The sequence below is a fragment of the Pezoporus flaviventris genome, unplaced genomic scaffold (genome assembly GCF_033815535.1).
Source record: "Pezoporus flaviventris isolate CSIRO_AGI_PZ_B2104156 unplaced genomic scaffold, CSIRO_AGI_Pfla_v1 ptg000002l, whole genome shotgun sequence".
Taxonomy (NCBI): domain Eukaryota; kingdom Metazoa; phylum Chordata; class Aves; order Psittaciformes; family Psittacidae; genus Pezoporus; species Pezoporus flaviventris.
This window is the reverse complement of record NW_026892550.1, coordinates 49,955,117-49,973,231: the sequence shown is the minus strand read 5'-3', so window position 1 is coordinate 49,973,231 and position 18,115 is coordinate 49,955,117. Positions and strand designations below refer to the sequence as shown.

The following is an 18,115-nucleotide window of genomic DNA, read 5'->3' as shown; positions in this document are numbered from 1 at the left end:
TCCAGGGTGAGATGTCCCTGCTCCTGGCAGGGGGGTTGGAACTTGATGGTCTTAAGGTCCTTTCCAACCCAAACCATTCTATGATTCTATGATTTATTTATTTATTTTTTTCCCCCAGAAGATGACTCTCCTGTATTTGAGTAATGTGAAGATGACTACTACTCTCTTTTAAGAGAGCTTATTACTTCCTGTCTCTCTGCACACCTGTCTTGAGTACGTTGAGTCATGACTCACAGCTCTTGCAGGCTGGCCCAGCTCTCCAGGCACTATCTGACTTCATACCATCCAAGGCCATATCCCAGCAGATACTAGATATGTAAGTTAGAAGCCTGTTTACCAAAAGAAAATTACAGATGGCCCTAGGCCAAAACTTCAGATTCAAAACAACTTTAAGCTTTGACAGTAGAAACATGACCTAATAATCTTGACTCTATGCTAACAAAGTGTCAGTGGAATTTTATTAAGCTTATTTTTTTAATGAGCAGCTATGAACTGAAGATAATTTCATCTGCTTATCTCTATTAAAGAGAACTCCTCTTGTGGTTTAAGATCCTTAAATATCTCTATATATTAGTATTTGGAAATGTAGGCAATGAAGATTATTATCTGATTATTTTATTATAGAGATTTTATTTTAAAGATGCTTGCTTAAACAGTATTTAGTCCTAAGGAGCAAATGGATCATATTTCTTCTCAGATGCAGTGTATTTTGGAGTTTCACAGGGAGAGCTAATGAACTGGCTAGTGGAGGGTTGTAGAACAAGTAATACCTCTTGCTGGGTGAAATTGATTGCATAATGTTCACCTTTTGCGGGAGCCAAGCTTCTCAGGTAGTAAACAATACACAACTGATCCCAATAGCACAGCCTCAGAAAAGAAGCATGTTATGATTGATTTACCATAGCAATGCCATTATACCTCTTGTACTTAGAGGCCCGTGCCCCAAGCTCACTATTAAACTATTAAAATTAGAATAAAACTCTTTTGTAAAACTTGAGATCCCACTTTTTCAGCTGTTTTACTATATCAGTACAAGGCATTTTGGCCAATATGCCTTAAAGGAAAGATTCCTTTTAATTCTGTAGTTTCAGAAACTGTTCTACTATGACATATATTGTAATATTTTTAGTGTCATTCTATAAACCCAAGCTTTCAAAAATGAGTCAACATCTGCAGATTGCTAAGATTCAGGCTTTTTTTTTATGTTCAGATTTTTAAGCTAAACGGCATGTCTTTTATTTGGCTTCTGTCGTTTTGAGTCTTCACAGTACCCTTTGACAGTGTTCCTAGAGCTCCAGTCCCTGAATTCCCTTTTAGTATTTGTGAGAACACAGAATTGAGAAGTGCAAGACTCTGGAGCTGGCAATATTGAAAACTGAGTATCTATCTTAGCATGCTATTAATCTGCTGTTTGTTTGATGTGGGGCTTTGGAAGTTAAAGTACAGCCCTGTGAGCATTTGAGACTGCCTAGCCAAGTTAAAAATGACCCCGTAGAACTGCTGGGAATTCACTTACCACAATGAAGAGAATTACTTGGGGAAAATACATGAAAAAAGGTGTCAGTCCAATATTTTTAGATATTTACCTAGGTAATTCCCCTAGAAATATCCACTGCTATATGTCATTTCATTCAAGGGTGTTTAGTTGCAGGACATCATTTTTTAATCCTATTTAAATAGTTAATCCAGCTAAGAGTTGAGAGAAAAAGGGTGCAATACAAGAATACAAGGGAGGAGTGTGTCTATTTTACGTGCCAAATGACAGAATTGTAATATGATGGCTATTTTCCAGTAGATTTCTTTCAATTGGCTTGAATAACAATAAACAGAGGGTTCTTCTGACTTTGAGGCAAGTAAATAAGACATATGACTTCAAATCCTTCTAACTTTTATGTAATTAGCTACAACTTCACTGAATTTCCAAAGAGAAACCCACTTCAGAGAGGATCTGGTCCTTTAGAAGATTGGAGGAGCTGATTGTGTATTGTCTTGCCTGCTGCCCGTCACCATCTGGTGCGCTGGCACCTTGTGTTGGTTAAAATGTGCTGTAACACCATACAGGTGTAAGAAAAGCAGGAAACGAAACAATAGTGAATCAGGACCGTGAAGTACTGTTGGGACGTACTTGGTTTACAGTGTACAAACAGATTGTTCTTTCAGTTTGAGAAGGAGAATTTGGCTGTTAGTATTTGGCTAAGCTTTATCAGACTTGACAGGAACAAAGATCAGGCTTCCTGATGGGGTCTGTACATCACAACAAGTCTTCAAGTTCTATATACATGATTTGAAAGATACATGACCTCTGGTCTAACTGTTAGTACACCTTTCTATTTCTTGTGGTCTCATTTTGGTAAGACTCAGTATAGAAACCTTTTATTTTAAACTTGAGCAGTGTGAATGCGTCACTCCTTGAAGAAAAATTTTGGCTGTTGGAAATAGAGCAGGATTTTCATCCTGCAGAGGATTGGCAACAGAGAATAATTCTTAATGGAATTATACAGGAATTCCTTGAGCATTTCAGCATTATGCAAATATAGGCCTAAGAACCAATGCAAATATGAGTTTGTTTAATTACACTCATTTAAATAATCCTTTATTTCCGTTACTGATAAAAAGGAAATCTTAAAATAATTGATTTTGAGATTAACGCTTTGGCCTTGGACAGCAGAGCACTGACAGATCTTTCTGATGCAACCAGCAACCTGTTTTGATTTACCTGTTTTAACCGGTTTGCAGTTGTCTCCAATTTATCTACTGGTCATAAGGCACTTTTCAAATTTAGACTTACAAAAGTTTGAAAATGCTTTCAATAACTGACTTTTTACTAAGGCAGTGTTTAGAAACAGACACACTGAAGAAGGAAATGTAGGAGGTGCCAGTTCTGCTAATGATATTGCAGCCTGAAGAATGCTGCGATTCCCTCAGCAGCAGAGGAAATCTGGTGTTGATTTCCCTGGAAGTGACCCAAAATGCACATGGAGAAGGAGAGGTGGGTAGGGTGGAGCAGCTTCAGCCCCAGGGTACCGTCATTTGGAACGTACTGCAGCTAAATTGTGCCAGGGCTGTTTAGGTGCCACCAACCAAGTGCAAGGAAAGAATGAAAGTACATTAGCTATTTGAGCTCTAATTCAGGAAGAGTAACAGGATTTCCAGTATGATTGTAGCTCTGTAGATATTTAATTCCCGCCTTTTCATACCCATCCCTCTATTAGTGGGTTATGCTGCAGCCATTTTTTTATTTTATTTTTTTTTTCCCTGCGAGATTCAGTTTGCATCAGGGATTGGAAGTTGTTTATGAAGGATTTATCCAAACGAGTTCTGCTGCTTGTGAAGTATCTTTAACCATGGCTCCTTCTTTCCTGCTGTTACCAAGACTGCTTGGCACACACAGTAAAAAAAAATTCCAGTTTCAGAAAGTCTGGAACTGGGGACAGTGTCTCATCTCATGTAATTCAGCTCAGTTACACACACAGAGGTCTAAATGAGAATCTGTTAAAAAGCCATACCTCTAAAAATACACTGTCTCTGCCCACTACAGAGATACATAAGAAATTTTGTAACAGGCGGTTACAGAATAACTTGTTAATAGTACAAATCCCTCCTGAGCTAGAGCAGCTAATACATGGCTGCTGTCCTGAAACATGAGGATTTTTATCTCAACTACTTGAGCGATACTCCTCGGGAATATAATCCTGAGACCAGTCACAATTTTCTCCTGTCTAAAGGCATCCATGAAACAGCATGGGGTTATGCGTTAAACCTTCCTAAAAAGGTAGACGAGGCACAAATCCGTGTCTCAACCTGCAGGAGGGAGGGGGCCTTAGAGAAGTGAGTTGCCTAACTGCTGCCAACCTAACTGCTCATTCCAAGGTCCAGATGCCTCGACTGTGGAGATACTGTTGACGAGGTGAGGTGTGTACCTCCCTGTGGGCCTGGCCTGGGTCTGGACCTTGGCCTCGACTGTCCCATCTGGTATTTGTGGGTCAGGGCATGTGGAAGCGGGGTCTTGCCTGGCGGAGGGAGCAGGCTGGGCTCGGCAGGTACCTCTGGAAGCAGCCCTTGGGGCGGCACGGAAAAAGCTGTATGCCGCCGTGGATATGTCCGGTGGTTGTGTGACCCTTGGTCCCGGCGGCAGGGCTGGCACCAACCGGGAGTTTTGCAGCCTTCCAGTTTGCGCCATGTGCGAGGGGTCAACTCCGGACAGCCCCCTGCGCCCTTCTGCCCTAACGCAGGCCTGTGGGGACGGTGAGAGCCACGACGGGGACCAAAAACCGGGACGGGCCCTTGGGGACTCCCGCAGGGGCTGGGGGGATCGCAGCAGCTAGCGGTGCCCGCCCCGTCTCGTCTCCCCACTACGCCCCCCGGGGAGGAGCCGGGCCGGGCGGGCGCTGCTCCCGCCCCGCGGAGCCCTGGGCTGGTGGGCGGTGCGGAGGGCTGCGCCGTGCTGCGCGCCCAGCGACACTCGCCGTGTCCCGCGGGGCCGGAGATGCTCCCATCGAACGCCTTCGCCGACGATGTGCTGCGCGTCTTCGGGGCCAACCGCAGCCTGTCGGCCGCGCAGCTGTCCGCGCTGCTGCGCCGGCTGGGCGCCGCGCCGGCCCTGGGCGCCGTGCTGCCGCTCACCCACCTGCACTACAACCAGGTACGCGGGGGAGCCAGGCTCGTCCGGCTGCCGCTTCGGCTCCGCGGCCGCGGTGAGGGCTGGGCTAGAAACGCGCGTCCAGGAACCAGGGCGCCCAGCAGTGAGGACTCCGCCGTAGGTTCCTCAAGCTGATCGCCGTCGTGTTTCCTCACGTTGAAGCGGGGAAAGTGGGAGGGAGCAGATACCTCCTGGGGCGCTGGGCCCGGGTTTCGGGCAAAGGCACCGGTCCGCTGTGAGACCAGAGTGCGGAGGGAAGGAACTGCCCCATCCATCAGTGCGGTGCTGCCGTGCGGGGCTGCCCGTGGGATTAGCTCTACCTCTTCACTGCTCAGCGTTTAAACTGGTACTTTTCCCGTGTAAATAGCATCTGGAGAGCAGCAAAAAGTGTATAAGAGTTGTATAAGCAAATCTTCGGGACTTGTTAAAATACAATTGTCATGTGATAGCACAAACTTGATAATAGGCAGATCTGCTTGTGTGATGAAACTTTCAGAAGTGTTCACATCTCTCAGCTGAGTGCAAAGCGTACACCCATTAATTAATCTACTAAAAGCTGCTGAAAAATGTTTAATTTGCTGACTAAATATTCCTGGAATATTACTTTTTATAAAAATATGTTACTCTGTTTAGTGTCTCCATACAAAACTCAGACCTCGCTGCTACTTTTAAAGTCCATGTAATTTCGTATCGTATTTCATTTCATCTGTTTGTTTTTTTGAAGGAGATTCTTGAGGCTGGTGGAGATTTCCTTATGCTCAGGAGCCAGGGACATGAAGTCAGTCACAGAAATGAAAGGAAAGCAGGGATGACTGTTTGCTCTGGTTTGCTTCCACTGCTTAAGAAACAGAAGAGGCACAGTTCTAGGGACCTTGAGAAAATTGTTCTGCATTTGGAGTAGTATCTCTTTTGCGTGTTCTGTAAGGAAGACAAACCTTGGATAAGCAAACTTTGGTTTAGAAAGAGGGCAATTCTGATGTCTTCTAATGTCTAAAACTTACGAGAGGTTTAATTGGGAGTTAATGCCACTGAAATCAATGTAGTATTCAGTATAAGCATGGCAATATTTCCATAGTCACTGCTTTCAAATCTCACAAATTGAACACTGTTCCAACACAGTGAATTAAAAACATAAACATTCCCCACCACACATGCTAAATACAAGTTTGCAGTGTTGAATATGGCTATGAAAAGGAGCTTTCTTTCAAAGGCCATAGAAATGAGTTGATTCTTCAGTCCTTCAGGTTTTTTCTCTGTAAAAGCACGTAGCCCTCGTACACAGGCTTTGGCACAGGATACAGAGGGGAAAAAAAAGTAATACTTTCTTATGACTGTAAATGTGTGTTCCCTGTCAGTCATTTGAATTTTAACTGAGACTTTTTTTACAGTCCTGTTCTAGTTGTGTCCATTTTAAACAATATCTAGGGCACCGTACTGAAATGTGCATACTTTTTTCTGCTGAGTTACTTGTATTTTTTTTTTAAATTGGCCTTACAGCTGCTTTATCAGCCAGTACCTTTTAAGTAAGTGCTCCTGGCTTTTGATCCCTCATAGATGTTAGGTGTATCGATGACTTGGGGCAGGTGGTACATGCAAAAGAATACATATACGAAGTAGATCATACATGATCATTTTCAAACTCTTAATGCTTACAAGTTGATAATTTAGAGTATCTGCTGTTATGAAAGAATACAAAGTAGATCATACATGATCATTTTCAAACTCTTAATGCTTACAAGTTGATAATTTAGAGTATCTGCTGTTATGAAAGAAGACACAAAGTGGCCTAATCTTTGTGTGTTGGAAGACATCAGATGCCTAAGCTTTACCGATTCTCTGTAAGGGAAAATAAATGCCTCTGGAGAATAATTCAGGTCTTTCTCAGGCAGGCTGAATCCATTCAGGCTGCATAAATATCTGACTACAGGAGGAAACAAGGTTTATCTTAAAGTTTCAGTTCTTAACTTCAGTGTCCAGAGCTAGTGGGGTGACTCCCAGGCCTTTCTTATAATCAAGATAACACACCCCTGCTCTGTCAGAGAGTCCCTTATCCAAGCCTGAAGTAATTTTTAGTGGAGAGCTGATCTGTAAGGGGCAGGTGATACAGCACTTCAAAACCCAGTAGGAACAGTCTGTGTTCATTTCAGCCCAGAACTGGTGTTTAGTTTTAATGTTTTGTTCATAACAATTCTGTTAAGTGTATTAATCTTACAAGAGAGGGTCCACCAGAAGCTGTTCCTTTTTCTTACAGTTTGAAGGAGTCTGGATGTGTAAGTCAGAGGAAAATGAATGTTTGATTTCTGTTTTCCTTTGATCCCAAGTTGACACAAAAAGATAAAGGAGAAGAAAATATTGTTTAATTTGTTGATGATGGTATTTGAATATGTGCTCATGTAGGCATTTATGGTAATGTATGTCCTATAGTGTCCATGAAGATGTTAATTTTTTTCCTGTAAAAGACAAAAAAAAACCCCAGTTTTTGGGGGGCACTGTTTGGAATGTTTGAATTGTCTCCAGTCACTTACGGTTTTGGTCTCTTTTTTTTTTTTTCCTTCAAGCACTTTTATGTTTGTATTTTCTTATATAAACATATATTTCTTATATATATGTGTTTATATAAGAAAATGTTTATATTTTATATAATTTTATATTTTCTTTGCTCTTCATTTTTTCTGTTATCACCTTTGCTTCATATATAAACTGACATACTGTCAGAGAAATAAGTAGTAACTGAGCAATCTCAAATACTGTTCACTGCTGGCTTTTCACATTTGACTGTGAGATTCCAACACATTTTAGCCCTACTAATAGTGATAAATTAGCAATTTCAGTATAATAGATGCTGGCATGTTTACTCACTCTTTATTTTATTAAGAAGATTTAAAACCATAGAAATATATTTGATCTTCTATCATTGTTTAATTGTAGTATGATAGCAATACACATGTGTGGTGAAGGATCAAATTACACGCTTAAAAACTTTGGTCAAAAAATACATGGGAGGTAAATGGGCACTGGAAAGAAAGCTTCTTAACATCACCTTTATTTTGTGCTTTGACGTAATCAGTAAGTGCTAAAATCGTGCTCCAGTTTCCTTCTCTGAGTTTTCTAAATCTGTGTTTATGCCAGTCTAGATGTTATGCCTGGATACTGTGTCTTAATGTAATGCATTTTAATTTTTAAACAAAATATTTGGACAAAATGAAGTTAAAATCTTTACTTTTATTCATGAACAGATATAAGTAATTTTTACCTCAGAAAAGAGTCTGATGTTTCCGGGCCAGCGAGAAAATAAATAGGCTTACTTGTTCTACCCTGTAAATGGCTTATTCCTACAGTATCTTCAGCAAATTTCAGCATTCATGTACAGTGTTCAGCTCCCAGCATGAGCAGCTGCCTTGAACATGTCAGGGTCTATGTGAAACCAGTACAGCACACAAAGGCAAACCAGCTTCATCTGGTTTGACTCTCATGGAGTGCTGCTTCTTGAAGGCATGGTGGTCTCCTACCATCCAGTTCTTACCCGTGCTGAGTGACAAAAAAACTGTCACCACATCAGCTTTAGATTCTTTAATTTGTTACAAGTAAGTTGGGGAAGACATAGTTGTATGTCTCTACTTTGCCTGATTCAGGCTCAAGCTAAGTAAAACAATAAAGTAAAAATGCTGGTCATGTAGGTATTCACTGCATTCTTTCTTTCCTGTTGCTGCTGAGTGACCCACTGATCAGCTCTGGTGTGGGCTAGGCTAGTATTTAATCCTGCAAGATCAAGAAACTGCAGTCCAGGTTGCTGCTGGGTATCTTTAGTACTTCACATGTGGAATGCTACAGATAAAACAAAGGTAGAACAAAGATAAGAAAATGGCTGAAGATCAGAAAAAGGACTGCAGGATGGTTGGACTGTATTATTTTTGTTAATTTTCCACATAGAGGTCCTCTCTGCATTTGTCCCATCCTTTCCTTCAGAGGATGTGGTGAGCTGGCATTTGCTTTGTTTATAACTATACAGGTGTAAAGAGATTCTAGATAGTTGGGTGTCACTTTATTTAATTTACCATCTTAAAGAAACCCAACCCATATTGGTCAATCATTTTTGGGAGAACCTTGCTAGGAGAAAAGTGAACATCTGTTTAAATAACCTAGTTGATAGCTTTTTTTGTTAGCCTGAATAGTTTGTATACATTCTACTAGTTTAAGTCCTCCCCAGTTCTAATGAAAACATTTTTTAAGTTATTTTTTTTAACAGTTCAGGGACCTGATCTCTTATGTCATATCTTTTTTGCAATTGTTTATTAAACTCTTGGTGACAGTCACATTATGGCCAGTTCCCTTACCTAACAGGCTTACTGAATAGCAGGGGGCAGACATGATGGTAGTCCTGGTAAGCCAGGATATCATTCTGAGTCCCCTGTTCCATGAGGCTAAATTTCCTTATGTTTTTACAGCAGTGTGGCTGTCTTAATGTATTTATTTGCCAAAGATAAATGCAGTTTTGCAATGTGCACACGAGTTGCTCCAGTCCAAGGCTTCCAATAGATCTAATCTTTTAATTAATCCTTTAATTGTGTCAGTGAACTCATGCAAACTTGCTTTTTAGCTCTTGGATGTATGTAGGAGTTTACTGTGAGGATGAGGTGACTTACAATAATGAATCATTTATAGGAATCATTATCCTATGGGTTTGCCCCTGGTCAGAATAATGAGAGTAATTAAATAAAATGCTGTTTGTCATCTTCATATAAAAGAGCTCTTGTCCATGGTATTTCTTGTTTGTTTGTTTGTACCTATCCAAAGTTACAAGTCTCAAGTTTACTATTCATGCTGTGTCTGATTTATGTTCTCTCCGTAATCTATTTTTCTACCTACAACATGGTTTGGATTTTTGTGAACTAATAGTAATGCTAATATATTAGTATTTTAAAATACCAGTAATCCATTCTGTATTTCTAGGAATGAGATAGTTAAAGGTGATTTCTATTAGAGACAGTTATGTTATGAATTTTCAGCTCCTACAAGCTTGATTTTCTAAGGTTTTTTTCACTGCAGACTTCCAGAAATGGCTCTGTGAGCCAGTAATACAAGAAACACCATATAGGAACTGTTCCTCTAAACCACAGCTATCCTTTCGTTGTTTCACTGGACATATTAGCCATTTATCTTGCATTAATCCATAATATGGAGTTAACTGTAAAATGGTGAGACACATAATCTAAGTTATGTTTAGAAAGCTCCAGAGGTTCATGTATTGGGCTGCTAAAGGCTGTCTCTCGAGTGATGCGCTACTTCCATTGAGATTGAGTGGACCAATGTGCTTGAAAGCAAAAAAACCACATTTTCTGTTATCAAGTTATATTTCTTTTATAAGTGATACTTTGACATTAGCTGAAAGAGGAAAGTATATGTACGTTGCTTGTATATATTTGAGTCTTCAAGGTCTCATGGCTTTAACAAAACTTATGTTTAAGTTCAGTCATGTACTTGGAGTGCTCTTATAGACTGGGTTGTCAAAGAGGAAGCACAGAAGCATCCTGGATGTAATTTAGTTGGAGGTAACTTGAATTGGCCTGCATGTTCTCTTCCTCCAAGCTGAATCAGAAATAGTTACAGTCAAATGTTGTGTGCATGCCTTTCACCTTTTGGACAGTGTTAGAAAAATATGCATTAATGGAAGCGGAAGCAGCTCTGTTGAAATAAATGACTTGCAGTTGCTTTGGCTTATCTCTAGAAGGAATTTTCTTTACAAATAATAATCTTGCGTTATTGGAAGTGTTGTGGAATCTGAAGGCAAAACTGAAAAGTGCAGGGAGTGACCATTTGTTTTTTTATTTAGCTAAGGCTTCCAGTGCTTTACTTTTGCAACCCCACTGAGATTTGCTACAGGGAGACTTATACTCTATATTAGATATCCAGATAGAAGTAAAAAAGTTGATTTTTTTTTTTGTGGCTTGAGGCTCAACCTCTGTATGCATTTATTGTACAGCAGAAAGCCAATTCACTTTTGTTTACACTCAAAAAAGAGCACTTTTTCCTTATTGATTGTTGTAGAAAATAGTGAATGTGAATAAATGGAAAGTGTGAGATGAAGGACTTCAGCAGTATAGAACATTTCATATTAAAAATACTATTTTTTTTCTCTAAATGTATATTTTAAGATACTTCACGGACTAGAGACATATTTTTGATTGAAAGTAAGAAACAGAGCAACCAGCCCTGCCCCTGGCCTGGGTTAGTGCTGCTAAGTACTTTTATCCTTGACTTCTTAGATACTGTTTCTGTCCTGAGCTGAAGGCAAAGTGGAGATCTCATTGGAGTATGGGACGGTTTTACAAAACAACGTTTGCTGTTAATAATTATTGCTATAAAATGTATGAAAAAATGATAAATGCTACTAATGTTTAGACCGTTTTTAAACATCTGGTTTGGGGAGGTAAGAAGTGCATTTTGTAAGGTAGCTATGGATTCTTGTATGAATAAGGGGTCACTGAATTACCAGTCATTTTCTGACATAATTCTGTCACTGAGACTTTAACTGCATCTAGTCTGTTCTTCTATGTAATTATTTTGTTATTACATGAGATTATAATTACTTTGAGCTATTCCTCCAAATATATTGTAAGGTTTAACTGTCGTGGTTCATAGGGCACAAGATTTGCAAATGTCTACTTAGAACACGTTTTGTTGATTTGTGATTTATCTGAAGATACTTCAAATTGCTTTTGCTTCACATTAAGCAGAGTGGTTTTATGCACAAGGCGCAAACAGTGTGTACGCTTCCTTGAAAATGTGTCACGGTATTTTCATGTTGTAATTCTTGGGTTTTTCACTGTATGACTTATTTCTTGGTTTTGCGTTAATGTATTAAGTTGATAAAATCCTTGTTTTGTTCCAGTGCTTGACTGGTGAGGAAATTTTTTCATTGCATGGGGTACCGAACAACAGTCTCGTATCGTATTCAAACTTCTCCACGATATGTCCTGCTGTTTTGCAACAGCTCGTTTTTCACCCATGTGATGATCAGGAAAATTTTGTGGATACATCCAAACCACATTCTTTACAAGGTCAGTTAACATTAATTGCATTTATACTGCTACTGAGGTGGGGTTTTCTTAGGGGAATAGTAAGCATTTGTCTATATGTAATAGGACTACCTTGTTTAGGAGGATGTAGTTGTAAAGTGGTAATATAAAATTAAAATACTGCTTCAGGTCAGTGAATTATCTAAACAAATATCCTCTCTTGACAGTGATCTATTCAAAGTGTTCTAGAGAAGGGTGAAAGAACCAAGTATCTTGTTATGGAATAACTTAGCTCTTAAAGGAAGAGTCCTTGTGACTTGTTTTATTTGGATAATGGTTTGTGCCTTGAAGCGTAAGGACTCTCACTAATAGCTGGTTAAAAGGACAGAAGATGGGAGTACAGAAGGGAAGTTTGTGCAGGTGATATACAGTGGGAAATTGGACTTAGGGGGATGTGTATGAACCAAAGCAAGTCAAGGTAAAATATTTAAGGGACTGCTTTCAAGTGGAATAATTTGCAGGTGGGAGTCATGACATCAAGGGAGCCAGTGACTGTTTTACTGAGGGAAAATACTCATATTCTTTCCAAACTCCAACTCCCGCTTTTATTTCATCTTCTGTGCATGTGGAACATCATCACATGGCTGAGTATCCTTCCTCCTCTTTTCCTCACTGTTATTTCAGTACTTATTATGTACAAAATTGTACAGTGCATTATAAAGTGTAGGACAGGGAAGATTCAGCCGGTTAATGAAGTTGCTTGTTGCACTGACAAGGATCAAATAGATAATGGCCTGTTTTGTCTATTTATTTGACTCAGTATTCCAAATAAATTTATTATTTCAAGGGAATCAGCTGAAATAAAGTCAAAAGTTAGGATCTTGGATGAGCAGGTGCCTAATGTCAGTATTTGTGAGAGGAGTTACAACAGTATTTTTCATAAATTTTCATAACTTTTGCAATATTAGTATTAATAACATTCTGGTTAATATAAGAGATGATATTTATTAAGAATCACAGATCATTCCTAAAACTTAGCTATGTCACTGAATAATTAAAATTATATTTGATTAATCACTGAAGCCATAGCATCAATTTACCATGGTTGTTCTAGATGGCTTATACTGTATGAGGGCACATATTGTCAAGAAGTCCATAATATCTGCACTGGAGGGTAGGATCTGTCTTTCTCTGTTTTTTTATTTGGGACTGTTTTAAGTAGGTTGTACATGGAAAGCTTGACCTATAGTTAACCTTAGCTGTTTAGACCATCCCTCTTGTTTTTCTTTTATCCTGCCAGTTCAGAAGCTATGTCCAGTAGGCAGATAAGCAAGGCAGCCTTATCCCTGCCCCTCCCTTGGCCACAGTGTAAGAAATCTGCAACGCCTATGGTTTTAAAACCACAAGTATATGAAGCTGTGACACAATGACACAATAGTGGTACCTGTTTGGAAGGGGGCTCAAAGGAAGGCTTTTGGAAGCCTTCACAGAAAGACTCGGTGCCAAATGCAGATACCAATTTACACACACCCCCACCCTATCACAAAATTAGTTTGTATTGTGGCAGCATTGAGATGAGATGATTTCAGTTGCTGTCCATGAAGCAAAATCCTCTATGTATGTTTCCAGCTGCGTTTAAGTGAATTTTCTGCCCAGGGACTCCCACACACATAATGATACTCTGTATTCCAAAATACAAATGGACAAGACATACAGAAGAAACTAGCACAGTAAGCTTTATCAGGCAGCTACTTGCAATAGCAGAAAAGTGCTGCTGAAGCAGAGTAGAAGTTGAAATGCAGTATCTGGCTTGTCTTTTTCCTTGCGGTCTGTATAACTCATGTCTAACCTGGCTGACCCTGGGGGCACACTCATGTCCTTCCCTTTCTTGCTTCTCTGAAAGATAATGGGAGAGGTTTATAGAGCTACTTGAAATAGCTGGAAACGTACACTAGTGTTGCCTCTGTCCAAGCTCTGTGCTCTCTGCTTGGCTTCCTCAGAAAGTTATTCATACGCTCATTTCCCCTTTGTCCTAGGACAGGACTAAGGAAAAGTTCGAGCCTGCCTCGAGAAGGCCCAGAGCAGTCATTCCACTTCTCATAAGGCACAGAGCTGAGCACTGTTGTTCTAAGGAGGGTACCTTACTTTCACTCCTGCCATTTTGCTTTTTGGATTTCTGGTGCCTTTGGGTATATTGGTTATCTCTTTGTTGGGGCTACAGTTCTAGAGACAGAAAGAATAATGGGAGTTGGCCAAGGCTGACCGTGCCACCAGTCCCTGAGGAAGACAGTCTGTGTCCTAAGCAGAATGCTCTGCTCTGATGCAAAAAGTCAGATTAACCAGCTTTGAGGTACATAGCCTTAGCTTAGTGTGGATGGAGTCCCAGTGAATAAAACCACTTTTAAGACAGTGGTGCCTACGTGATACTGTGAAATACAGTCCACAATGCAGGAACTTTTGCAATATTGGTTGTCTTGGAATTTTATCAACCCCTCCACCCATATTTCCTATTTGTGGTATTTTTCTTGAAGTACCAGTTCCCGTACTTGCGTAATTATGAGCTAATACTGTTTGGGTTTTTTTTTTTCCTTTCTAATTACATTTCAGGTCTTTTTGAACTCAAAGAAAAACTTGACACAAGGCCCGCGAGCACCTTCCTAAAAAATGTATAAGAAAGATCTTAGATTTATTTTATTCTGTTAAAAATTTCATTAGTTTAAATTAGTCCCCATATTGCTGAGGCTTATTGCAGTGAAATGCCTAGGTTGGATAATACTTAATTTATTCTTTCATTGAGGTTGTTTAATTGCTTATTTTAATTTCTCCTTATTCTTCCACTTTGGGTGAGTAAATCAGCACCAAAACATCAATATGTAAAATCCTAAATTCTTTGGGCTATCCAGATCTAGGGGATACTATATCCCAGTGTATTAGAATATGTGCCTACTTATGAGCACAGGCCCATTAATTCATTATGAGACATATTCCATTGCATTAAGCATACAAAATGGTGACAGTTGTATCATTTATAACATATACTTCAAGATAAGTGTCCCAGTATGTTTTGCTGTTCTGAACTTTCAGCATGAAAGTTAGACCATTTGTTAGTGAAACTACAGTATTGTGAAAACTTGTCTCACAATTTGGCAGTAACCTATTTTTTTTTTTCTTTGTGCTTGGTTTTAAGCCCCATTCTTGTATTGTTTTTATCATCCACTGAACTACACACACCATTTGTAAATTTATCCTCTTTTGTTGCAAAAAGTAATTAGTACTGGGTCTTACAATTTTTGAAACTTGTTCTAATTTACTGTGTCTGATGAAGTTATTCAGGCAAGCACACTGTGCACTTCATATCTGATAAATGGGGTTTTTATTTTCTAACTCAGTTTAAAATTGTGCTCCCATAGTAATCCCAGACTGTAAACAGTGGTTTGTGACTCATGATGGCTTTGGAAGACCATGTGTTTATTATAGATTTGACTTAAAAAGAAATAATTTACAAGCTGAATTGGCATTTATTGTAATGGAAATTTGTCTCCTGTATAGCTTAGTGAATCTACCCTATCTAGTTGTGTGTTTTTCCCTCGCTCTGTCTCTCAAAAATGGCAAATGAATGTTTGAACTGGCATGATTTATGTTTTGCAAATGCTTTAAATGTTTCTGATGCTTTCTGTTCTTGACATTATATAAAATTCATTGCATATAAAGATTGTGACACTTTGCAAACAAAGCAGTCATCCCAGTTGCAGGTAAGGAATCTAGTTTAGTGTGTTTGCCAATTGCGTTGCAGGAAAGTTAGGCTGAAGATTGTAATCTGATCTGTTAGTTTCTGCTATGCAGAAAGGAATTTATGGTAACTTCTCCACATACATATTGTAAAACAGTGGCGCAACTGTCTGGATTATATCAAACTGTTCTCATATAACCAACATTGTGTCGACTTTGGCTGTTATTTGTAGTTAATTTTTATGGATGAACCCATTGTCTTTGTGGATAACTTTGTGGTTCTGTGGCATCACTTGAGGCAGTATTGTAGACCTCTTCACTGCAACCTTTAACGTTTTTTGCCACACTCACAGAGCTCATAGAATGTTTTGGGTCGGAAGGCACTTGAAAGAGTGTTAGGAACAGAAAGTCACCACCTCAGGATGAATTGAAGGAGTCATCCTTTATCAGGAAAGATGTTTTGGATCTAGTACAGCCAAGACAGCAGGCTTTGTATCTTGTGGCGATCTAATCTTGTGTTAGATCCAATGGCGATTACATCTAACCCTGGGACTAGTAAGAATCTTTGCCTTATGTCTATGCTATAGCTACTTGGACTATTGGCCTAACCCTTAATTTTTACTCTTCTGACTGTAGAGAGACCTGATTTATACTAGCAGCAGATAGGCTGTTCCAGATCTGCACTAGCAGAGTTTCCATTTTTAATATGGTAGTCCTGGACAATGTTTCCAGTTATTTCCTTTCTGCAGGTATGTATCTTAAGTATCTATGCATTTGTGAAGTATAACTTCAACAAAGGAACCACTCTCCTTCCTAATTCCATGTTAATTTAGCTGTTAGAAAAATTGCAAACAGCCTGAAGTGAGTGTTATACTAAAATATATTTCTCCTTGTTTGTCCACAGTTTGGGGATTTGGGTTCCTGGCTGTGACTATCATTAACTTGGCATCACTTCTGGGATTGATTTTAACTCCCCTATTAAAGAAGTCATATTTTCCCAAGGTTTTAACCTACTTTGTGGGTTTGGCCATTGGTACTCTCTTTTCTAATGCAATTTTCCAGCTCATTCCAGAGGTAAGCAAGGGGAATCATTTGGTTTTCGTATTAGTTTCTAAAGGTATTAATTTTAGAAGCATGATGCAGTGGGGTTCTGTGTGCGGTTGCAGTCTCATTGTTGATGGGGTTCAATACCATCTCTTTCTGGCTGGGTGAGAAAAGCCATCGAGATGTATGTCTAGTTGTACCATGGGAAAGACCAAGGACTATCCTGCCTCTAGGCAGAAAGAGAAATGCATTAGATAAAATGCTAGTGACTCTTAATGGGCTACAGGCTAGACTCTCCTTGTCTTGCATTTTACTGCTGCATTCTGCATTTAAAGTTCTACTGAATTCAAACACTGTTAACATTTAATCCAAGTTAAAGAAAAAAAAATCTAAAAAGATCAGTACCTTTCATAATTTCAGCCCCATGGAAACTTATGGTCAGTAGAGAGACAGTCTGTAGTTTAGCAGAGTATCTGTGTGTGTGTGGAGATTGTTTGCTTGTCTTTCTGTAAATGTACTAAGATTACACATTAATTTGCATTGTTTTTTTCTTCGTTGTTAGGCATTTGGGTTTGACCCAAAAGTAGATAACTACATTGAGAAAGCAGTTGCAGTGTTTGGTGGATTCTATATTCTGTTCTTTGTGGAAAGGATTCTTAAAGTCATATTGAAGATCTATAACCAGGTAATGAAACATATCACTAACTGAACAAGCCTTGCTTTAAGTACCTGTCATATTTTGAGGTACTTGGTAGTTTAATAAAATGGTTTTCCATTTTACCTGAGGAATTCAGTCTTACTGTGTATTCTGACATAACTGTTTAAAATCCATATGGATAGGGGAAGCAATCTCACTTTTTTTAGGGAGTTGAAAGCAGAGCTGGGAATAGAATCCAGATGTGACTGTGGTCTGTTGTCACTGACATGTGCTTCAGTTGCTCTCAACTGTCAAGTCATTGCTGTGCTAGCTAAACACATCAGAAAAAAGTGGAAATACGTAAGAGCTGGAGCAAATGGAGTCTGCCCCTAGAGCTCCCCTTCTGGCAGGAGAAGTCAGTCCCTCCCAGACTGGCTGGTATTGAAGATTCTGAAGATTAACTGTCCTGCATTTGTAATAACTGCACCCAAAAAGAAAAGGAAGAATTTGCTGCCCTTTATTTTGGGGAATGGTTGACAAAGGCTGAAACGTCTATTTGACAAGCAGCCATGAACAGCTAGCAAATGTTGGTCACTTATGGTCGTGTGTTCAGCTTGGGAGGTTGTGCATAATGGTACAAAAATGAAAAATCCCCACATGTATTCTGATTAGCTGAAAGTAAGAGACACAGTAGGAACTTAGATACATTCGGAGTTCATTTAAATACTTAAATGTTTACTGCTGCCCATTTAAACTTTTGTTGAAAGCAAAGCAGCGTGAATATGATGCCCCCCAACTTATTCTTTTTTGTCTCTATATTCTTATTTTTGTTACTATGCTTTTGTTTTAATTAGCTACCTACTTACTTATTTGTCACCTAGACTGGCCATAATGACTCTGAAAACAGTGGACAGAATCGTTCTCAGGAGAAGCCTAACCCACCCAAAACACTGCCATCCAGCAATGGGGGGACATGTTATGCAAATTCAGCCGTCATAGAGAGCAATGGAAATCTTGGTTTCGACAGCATCAGTGTGGTCTCAGCACAGG

General features: G+C 39.4%; 1 protein-coding gene across 5 annotated transcripts in view; it reads left to right on the top strand.

Moving 5' to 3' along the window:
• Positions 1-18,115, top strand: part of SLC39A8 (solute carrier family 39 member 8) — a 61,329-nt gene that overhangs the window by 32,400 nt on the left and 10,814 nt on the right. For 3 of the 5 annotated variants that reach the window (XM_061478223.1, XM_061478216.1, XM_061478230.1), the window contains 4 exons: positions 11,529-11,697; positions 16,289-16,458; positions 16,991-17,113; positions 17,947-18,114. In XM_061478223.1, coding sequence (XP_061334207.1) covers positions 11,529-11,697; positions 16,289-16,458; positions 16,991-17,113; positions 17,947-18,114 — 630 coding nt within the window. Of the gene's footprint in view, positions 1-4,250; positions 4,643-11,528; positions 11,698-16,288; positions 16,459-16,990; positions 17,114-17,946; position 18,115 lie in introns of those variants that run through there. The other 2 variants (XM_061478236.1, XM_061478212.1) reach the window with 2 other exon arrangements.